General features: G+C 50.3%; 1 protein-coding gene across 1 annotated transcript; it reads right to left on the bottom strand.

Moving 5' to 3' along the window:
- Positions 1–3,756: 3,756 nt before the first annotated feature.
- MYCN (MYCN proto-oncogene, bHLH transcription factor) lies at positions 3,757–6,300 on the bottom strand. Its single transcript, XM_074153558.1, has 2 exons — positions 5,559–6,300; positions 3,757–4,358 (listed from the first exon to the last, which is right to left on the bottom strand). Exons 1-2 carry the CDS (start codon positions 6,298–6,300, stop codon positions 3,757–3,759), a joined length of 1,344 nt encoding a protein of 447 aa, XP_074009659.1.
- Between the last annotated feature and the right edge of the window lie 3,093 nt (positions 6,301–9,393).

The following is a 9,393-nucleotide window of genomic DNA, read 5'->3' as shown; positions in this document are numbered from 1 at the left end:
TCTACCTCCTTCTCTATGTACCCTTCTAGGTAATGAGTCTTCAGAAAATATTACTAAATGAATTGTTTACCTCTTCTCAAAAGCTATCTTTCCTACACCTCTCAATTCTTTTTATCATGTAAATACAAAAGAATTGAAAAACGCTAGCTTCTAGTTAACAATTGTAACTTAATAACATTCTACAACTGAGATTTTTGTTTACAAAAACATTTGTCCTTGACAACTTGCTCCCAACAGCAACAAAATGAAAACAAACCTATTAACTCCTGTAAGTTACTTGAAAAGAAGGAAAAAAAAAAATGTTAAACCCAAAGTACTGGTAGTACAGCATATAGCAGCAAACAGTACAGTATATGGGAGGATTTCTGAACCGTATGGGGCCAGGTTCTATCTCCATTGGTATCGTTGGACGTTTATCACTGAATTCAAAAGGATCAGGTCAAGACTTCCACACTGAAAAAGAGGCTTTCAAATGGGATTTGTGTTGAATATCCAAACAAATCTGAGTATTTGACACCTTCATTATACTTTAAATGCTCGGATACCACAACAATACAAGACAGAACTGGGTTGTCTCAAGAAGAGAAAGAACTAATTGCTGTCTTCAACTACCTAATGGAAGGTTACAGAGAAGGTGGAGCCAAACTCGGCTGGGAGGTTAACCACGAAAGAGCAGGAGGCAATGGACGGGGGTTGCAACAAAGAAAATTCCGAACAGGTAGTAGGAAAATTTGTGTCAGCCATGGTAGTCAAAAAATGAAGTGTCTTGTCCGCAGAGGCTGTGGAATCACCATCCTTGAAGATATTCAGACCCTGGGCGCGTATGACCCTCAGCAACCTGATGTGACCTAGAATTTGGCCCTGCTCTGAGTAGAGGATTTGGACCAGAGGTTCTTCAGGAGAGGGAAAGGAAGGGAAGGGAAGGGAAGGGAAGGGAAGGGAAGGGAAGGGAAGGGAAGGGAAGGGAAGGGAAGGGAAGGGAAGGGAAGGGAAGGGAAGGGAAGGGAAGGGAAGGGAAAAGGGGAAATCTCTGTTCAGTTTTGCATGTTCAAGCCTTACAGCACATTCCTAGACTGTAAAGAGACAGCGACAGATCATTCTGTGATTTATTTTTGTTCAGAATATGATTTGCATCTGCTAGGAAAGTATTTGGCCAGTATACAGCTGTAACTTTTTTTTTCTTTTTTAATGTTGTACTAAGTCTATCGGTAAACTCGTGTTAAGAAGCCGTTGTTGGAAGTCAAGCAGGCACAGGTTAGAAAGACTACAATGGATGTCTGAGAAGTTTTCCTTCTCCTTCAAGAAGACTCACATGACTTGTACCCTGTTTGAAAACAGTACAACAGCAGTTCAAGAAAAATTGCTAATAAAATGGGGTTTGAAAATTGTTGTAGCTTGTAAAATTAAATGTACCCTGTGATTGTCCACACCAATTGTCTCTACTTAGGTTTTTTACTGTTTTTCACTGTACTGGGAAAGTGGAAGCATGATCAAGTCCACATGAAGGGAATGAAAACAAGGATTCTATTTATGGAATAATTGTCTGAATTTGGAAGATATTCAGTCTGTTCAAGCCAATTCTTCCAAGTGGCATAAACTTGTGTAGACTAGCTGAATCTAAATGATGTTACACCGATTTGTGCCTGTTGAGGACCTGGATTTACTCCACTGAAAGATTAGCAAGTACAATTCCCAACGTTCCTGGTACAGAAGCTGGCTGGAGCCCAAGAACGCAGGTTACGGGTACACCAGCAAGCTACTGTAGGGCATGGACACATGGCACGCACACCTATTACTGTGGAGATTTTGTCCCCATACTGCTTTTACTCTGTCACTTCATGGCAAATATGAGATGTTCTGTACCTCCATCACCAAGCAAGTTGCTTCCTTTGCCACTAAAGTAGAGGCAGATATCCCAGACTACCTCCTTGCAAGTTGCTCCTCAAACTCCTTACTGGCCACTTAGTCACCGTACCTTATTTTTCAGGTTCAGCATGGGGAAAGACAAAGTCAGAAATACCTGCAAACTAGAAAATAAAACAACTCCTTGGTCTCAAGCAGCTTTCCAAAATGACCAAACGCATTTCACAGACTTACAAACCTTGTTCCTGTCACACCAAATGCCATCACACCTTTTGAGACAACCACCTGCCAAGTTTAATTGTTCAGACTATATCCCATTTGATGCACGCTTCACAGCTCTCCATACCTCAGAACTGTATCTTCCCTGGGATTATTAATTTTACTGATTTAGCAGAAGTAGTAACAAACAGGATGTTCAGCTACAAACAAGAACATTGGTTCTCCTATGCAGTGATGGACCACTTCAAGGATAAGGCTTCTGTAATGCAACTAAGAACAGCAGTGAAATAACATCTTCATTTACTACAAATATTGGATTTTCTGTGCTGTAGCAAGGTGTACCTCCATCATTTACTTCTCCACCTGTCAACCACACTGAGGCCAGTCCCTTGGAGAAGGATGCTAGCCGCATCACTGATCCCTCACAACTCTCTGCGTACAGTGGATATTCCAGAAGTCTTCACAAGGCACAGGAGTCTTTCCATTAACTATGGTATGTTCAGTCCCCTGGGATGATCCTGCCATCACAAGAGACATCTGAAGTACAAATGAATAGGAAAATTATTCTTCCTACAATTACTTTTTAGCCAGAAATGGAAATGTCCTGCCTAGCTGACCTTTCGTAGAGCGTCACCTATACTTTGAGAGTTGAAGTGCCCAGGATGTGGGACCATGTTTTTGTATTTCATGAACATTGCAAAGTTAAAGATTTTATTTAAAAGAATTTCATTTAAAAGAAAAATAGTAAATGGCACATCATGTAATTGCTATTTATTTTCATAAACATGAGGTATTTCAAAGTGCTATAAGACGCAGCACTAAATGTACATCGTTGGAAGAAATTAAACACAGAACTTTGCAGTTACCCAGTTCTATGCACCAAACATTAACAAATACATTAACTGGAAGAAACAGGCTAGGAAAAGGCATATATAGTAAATTTCTTTACAAAAGTTTCTTAGTTCAAAAAAGTGATAAAGTAATATCTACTCAAAACTTTCACAACTCATTTTCATACGAAAATATAAGTATCAAATTTAGTTATGTATCAGCATCATACTAAAGTATACAGGCAATGTAAGAATTAGTACAGTACATAACAGAGATTAACAATATATTTGTATACAAAAACATGCTCCTCAAACATTGAGGTATTACAGTACTTAGGTATGAACTTCCAGTCTAATACTGGCAGCAAAAGCCACCTCTCATAACCCAAGACATGTACAAAAGGCAAGTGTGTAGATGGTATTTACAGAAAATTCCCACAGGGGTACAAATGCCAACCCCTAAAGTAACATCTGTTAGAACATAAGCACCATAAAACTTAGGAATGAACATTTTAAAACTCAACTAGATGTCATCAGCAGCTCCAAATGCTCACAACAATTTAAAAAAAAAAAAATCCCCACCATCTACAGTTCTTAAGAGGAAAAACAAAGGCAGTCCATTGTTGTTTGGTAGTCTTGCAATAAACTCCTTGCAAGAACATCCATTTGCTCCGTACCCGGATAATATAGTTTTGTCGATTACTTCAGGGACTGGATTGAAAGTAAAACCAACATTCTTAACGTCAAAAAACACAATTTTTTTTTAAAGAATCAAAAATGTGCAAAGTGGCAATGACTGTCCTGGTCAGCCAAAAAAAAAAATAAAACCAAAACAAAAAAAAGTTTAGCAAGTCCGCTTGTATTCTATTTTCTTTAGCAATTGTTGTTGCCTGGCTTGCAATTTTTCCTTTTCTAGCAATAACTTCTGCTCCTCTGCCTGAAGGGAATGAACATATTCAGTGGCTTTTTTCAAGATCACAACTTTTGCAGCTTTCTCATTTTTAACCAGTTCTGGAACATGGTCCCTTAATGTGAGGAAACTTGACCGTAGATCATTACGCCGTTGGCGCTCCAGGATATTATGGTTACGTCGACGTTCACTGTCCTCTGAATCAGAGTTTCGAGGACTGGAACTCTTAGACTTTGGTTGGATCGTGGGTTTTACTGGACGGGGCACCTCGGTTTTTAACTTCTTCTGCGGTGGAGCATCTTCACTCTCCATGTATGGAGAAGGAGCGGCATAATTATGCTGCTGGTGAATTGGTGCACAACGCTTTAAAATCAGTTCATTCTGCTGTGTCCTGACTGATGGAAAAGTGGTATTTTTAGGACGCACTGTAATAGTAAGGGTGGTAACAGCCTTGTTGGAGGAGGAGCGTCTTTTCTCCACTGTCACAACATCTATTTCTTCTTCTTCCTCATCCTCTTCCTCCTCATCTTCATCATCTTTTGGTAATGCAAAATGGAAAATAAAACAGACGTTACTTTCACAGAAAATACCCCGAACAAGTATCAACCCGTATGCATTTAATGACAAAATGCGTACAGTAAAAGCAGCAATGAAATAACTGATGGCAAAACCTGGGTGTGCCCACCGTATGTAGTCAAGACAAATCTGGAAAAGTATGTAAAATACATGAAATGACTGAAGAACAGTGATTTCTGAAAGTTCAATAAGTTAAATTAGTGTTTTTTTTTTTTCTTAAAGTCTTTTAATTTTCAATCAAAGTGGGGCTACCACCCACATAATCACCGCAGCAGAAAAGAGTTTTTTAGGCAGAATGTATGTATTCTGAATGGCATCGTAGAGCTGCGGTACAAAAGGCATGCACAGTGCCACAACACAGCCCTTGCTTGGTAGAAAAGCAGCCGGAAAACGAAACAATCGCTGGGTTTGTTCTGAGGCAGAAGGTGAAGCTGCTCCAGCCGGGGACCCTTTAAGCCGGCGCTTGGTGCACTGCCAAGAAGACAGCTGTTGGAAGTGCTTCCTCACCCAAAGCTGTCAAACCAGACATTAAAGGGACAGCAGGCTTTGAAACCCTCGGCGGATCACCAAGTTTATGGCGATGGTCATACGGACCAGCTCATCTACACACGCGAAACCACGTTCCAGCCCCAGTGGACTTCTCTGCACGGACGGGAGATGTTTCTGGGCATTTTAGGTTCTGTCAGTGCAACAAAAGCGCTGAGGGGTCACTAGCCTGGCTCCAGCCTTCCCAAATTACGCCTAAGGGCACACACGATCATACTCCAACAACGACGTCCCCAGGGTGATAGTGGCAGCCCGCTCTGCCCACCGCCCCCCCGCCCAGCACGGCCGCTAGGATGGGGCAGAAGGTAAGGAAGCCCCGGTGAGGTCCCCAACACCACGCAGCCCCGCGGGCCGGGCTGCCCGGAGAAGGTGCTGCCCCTCTGCTCCCCCGGGTGCCAGGACAGGAGCCTCGGAGCCGGCCGCCCCCGGCTCCGCCGTCCCCCGTGGGGCCCCGGCCGCGGGGTTCCCGCCGCTGCCGCCGCGCCTGCTGCCGCCTGCCGGCCGCCCCCCGCTCCGCACTGCCCGCCGGCGGGGACACAACCGGGGCGCCCGGGCAGCCCGCGGAGCCGCCACCCCCCCGCCCACCCCACCCCGGCGACGGAGCGAGCGCTTACCCGAGTCGCTGAGGGTGTCGTCCCCGGAGCTGCTGCTGGCCCGGCTGTCCCCGGCAGGGCGCGGCGGGCGGCCGCCCAGCGGAGCCCCACCGCCCGCCGCCGCCGCCGCCACCGGCCCGGCCCGGCCCGCCGCCGCCTCCCGCTTGTTGACGGGGAAGGGGAAGACCACGGCCGGGTCCACGCACTCGGGCACGGCGGCGCCCAGCTCTGCTCGGCCGCTGGCGGCGGCGGCGGCGGGGCTGCCCGCGGCGGCGGCCCCCGGGGGCGGCGGCGGGGCGGCGGCGGGCGCCTTGCCCTGCAGCTTCTCGCTGACCGCCCGCTCCAGCTTCTCGCGGGCGGAGAAGCCGCTCCACATGCAGTCCTGGATGATGATGGAGTTGAGGTTGTTGGTCACGCCGAGGCCCGTCTCGAAGAAGTCCCCTCCGTCCGAGCCCCCCCACAGGTCGGCTTCGGGGGGCAGCAGGAGCAGCTCGGACGCCCAGTCCAGGGGGTCGGCGGGGCGGCAGCCCCCCAGGGCCGCCCCTCCCCACGGCACCGAGGCTCCCCCCGGGGGGTGCTCCTGCAGCCCGGCCCGGCTGGGAGACAGGGGAGGGGTGGGCAGCAACTCAAACTTTTTCCAGATGTCCTCCCCGGGGGGAGCGGAGTCCGGCCCGCACAAATAAAAATCATCTTCGTCCGGGTAGAAACAGGGCTGCAAAGAGTCGAACTCGAGGTCTGGGTTTTTACTGACCATTCCTGGCATTACGGGTCTCTTCTTGCTGATCCCTGGGTCGGGCAATGGTTTTACAGACAGGTTTTATGGGTATTTCCACCAAGGGGAAGAAGAGAGGTTCTCCCAAGACCTGAAACTAAACCAAAAATAAAAAAAAAAAAAAACAACCACAATTAAAACATGAAGAAACAAACAGACACGAATGTGACTCTCCTTAACCGAAGGAAAAAAAAATAAAAAAATAATCCCATCATCAACAGCAAGAAAGAGGGAGCCTCTTGCAAGTTGAGAAAAAAAAATGCCTCTCACACACCTTTCCTCCCGACTCAAGAGATTCAAAGACAAGCGATCAGGTAGCGCTCCCACAGGCACAGCTTTCCGCCTTCCCCGGCGCTCCGTGAGGACACAAAACCAGCCGGCAAGGTACAGCAGGGATGCAAAGCACCTCTGTGCTCTTGCACATAGCACTCGCCTGCTCACCCCAAACTGCTTCAGAACGCTCAAAACAGCAGAGTAACTGTAGACAGATGCAAGGCTTTGATACCGTAATCTCTCCAGAAAGCCCTCTTAATATGCCAGCAAAAGTAGAGGAAGTTTACTCCTTTTGTCATCTGCGGAGCAGTGCAAAGGGGAGAGAGAAGGATGCAAAAAAGGGGGCGGAGGGGCTCTTTGCAACTTCGCAAATCGCCAGTTCATTCACTCAAAGCGAGCCAGAAAAATCCGCACAAAACACAAGGGGGGTGGGGGGAGAGGAGGAGGGGAAATCCAGCAGCAACAGAAATTATCAACCTTATGCAATAATCTCACGCACAAAAATGCATTAAAACCACCCCGGCGCCACCAACAAAGCCTCCTGATTTGCCAAGAAGGTACGGGAAGTTTTTTCTCCCCCCTTTTTCCAGTTTAAGACAAGAGCAACGGAGACCTTGCAAAGACAACAACTTTGTGCATTTTGCCACTTCATGCAACCAAACCTCCTGCAAACACACCAGCTTTCCAGCTCTCTCACCTCCGGAAAATGCACGCTGCTGCTGCTGCTGCCCTTCCCTCGGCCGGACCCCCCACTCACTAGCCACGACCAGTCAACCACAGCCCCATTCCTCTTCCGACACCTCAGTTGCATCAGACATTAAAAAAAAAAAAAAAAAAGACTATAAGTCCAAAAGAGACATTCAGCGTCTCCCTTCAGCTCGGTGAAGGTAACGCGAAGGGAAATCGTTCTGCTGGGTTCAGAACAGCTGACGCTGAAACGGAGACCAAAAAGGGAAAAAAAAAAAAAAAATCCATTAAAAGCCTTATGATGAAATGCAAAGAAACGAGCCCGGCTCAGCTGCTCTCCCCCTGCCCCGCCCCCGATCACTTCCAGTATTGTACATTTTTCTACTCGTGAAATACATTAAACCGTTAAAAATGCAAAGCAGCGAAGAGGCACCTACAAAACACAGGCGATCTCAACGCGACAGCTCCAAAACAAAACAAAAATACCCTCCAGGATTTTCTTCTGCTCAATGAAAAACCCATTCAGGCACTGCAATGCCCCTGCGCGTCCTTTCCCTTCCCACCCTCCCTAGTTTAGCAACTCAAACGCGATGTGGAATTGTATTTATTTGATTGGGTTTTTGTCCTCCTGCTTATTACAGCCCAGACCCTGCAGCTTCCTCTTCTTACCTCCTTGGTGATGGTGGTGGGTGTTGCAGGGGGGAGGAGTGGCGGGGGGGGGAGAAGGGGGGAAGGGTAAAGGGAAAGAAAAAAAAAAAGCGGGGGGGGGGGAAGAAAAAAAAGCAGATGATCTTGTTGTATGTTGCACTTTACTGAGCGCCAGCCCGCCCGGCCCCCGCGGCTGGCCCGAGCCTCCGCATTCACCCTTTGCTTGCGGACAGATGACTGTCACTGGCTGGCTTTGAAGCTGCTGGATATTATTAACCCCCCAAAAAGGCATTAAAAAAAAAAAAAAAAAAAAAAAAAAAAGCTGACACACCCGGGGAGGGGAGCATTAAAAAAAAAAAAAAAAAAAAAAAGAAGAGGAAAGCGAGAGCAGCCTAACCCCACCTCCCTGATTTCCATACAAGCAGGGAGGCGCCTGGCGTTTGGCGCCAAAAGCCCCATTCGCTCTTTATTCTCTGCGCGCAGGACGCGGTGCCGCTGCCACAGCGCCGGGGCCGGCCCGGGGAGGGGAGGGGAGGGCGGGCGGCCGCCGCGGGGGGCCGGGGCCGGGCGGGCCCGGGGCTGCCCCGCTCCGCTCCGCTCCGCCCGCCGCCGCCGTCCCTTTGTGTCGCCCCCTCCCCGCGCCACCCCGAGCTTGGGGGGGAAACGTCGCCTCCGGGCCGCCGCTCTCCCCACCCGTCATCTCCCGCCGAAACAACCGGGGCAATTAAATAAAAATAAATAAATAAATAAATAAATAAAGATGCATAAAGGATGTGGCTGGGCGAGGGAGTCGCGTCGACTCTGGGCTTTGTAAATAATTAGTAATAATCATCCTGCAGTGATCGCCTCCCCGCAGGCGAAGCGGGGCTTGCACACCGCCGCCGCTCCCCGGGCCGCCCCCGGCGGGACGGGCGGGCCGCCGGCCAGGCCCGCCTTCCCCCGCGCACACCGGCCCGACCCGGCCCGGCCCGGCGGAACCGGCCGTCGCCACTCGGCGGGAGCCGCCGCGGCCCCGCCGTTCCGCTGCCGACGGCGACACCTTGCGGAGGGCCGGCGGGAGCGGCGGCGAGGCGAGGCGCGGCGCTCGCCCGGCCGCCTCCACGCATATCCCCGGCGGCGCGGCACCCACCGCTCTCTCGCCTCCTTTCCCCGCGGGCGCGGCGGCGGCGGCGGCGGGGCGCGCCGCGGGACGGGACGCGACTGGACGGGAGCGCGACGCTCTCCTCGGCGGGCGGCGGGTGCGATCCCGATCGCGATCCGGCCGCCGCTCGGGGCGGCGCCTCCTCGCTCATAGGCTGCAGGTTGAGGCGGGGACTCGGGCGTCGCTCGCAGGAAGGGCCGGTGGCGGCGGGCGGCCGCTTTGTGTGCGGCGGCGGCGGCGGGGCCGGCGGGGCGCCGCCTCCCCGACCCGCCTCGGCCGGCGGTGGGGGCGAGCCGGGGGGTCTTCCACACCGGCGGCACCGGGAGGCACTGCGG

This window comes from Numenius arquata, chromosome 9, assembly GCF_964106895.1.
Source record: "Numenius arquata chromosome 9, bNumArq3.hap1.1, whole genome shotgun sequence".
Lineage (NCBI taxonomy): Eukaryota > Metazoa > Chordata > Aves > Charadriiformes > Scolopacidae > Numenius > Numenius arquata.
This window is presented reverse-complemented; position numbering and strand designations above follow the sequence as displayed.

Coding starts and splice junctions, on each gene's coding strand:
- MYCN (XM_074153558.1), bottom strand. CDS start 6,300: ATGCCAGGAATGGTCAGTAAAAACCCAGACCTCGAGTTCGACTCTTTG. Junction 4,359..5,558: donor CGACACCCTCAGCGACTCGG/GTAAGCGCTCGC, acceptor CATTACCAAAAG/ATGATGAAGATGAGGAGGAA.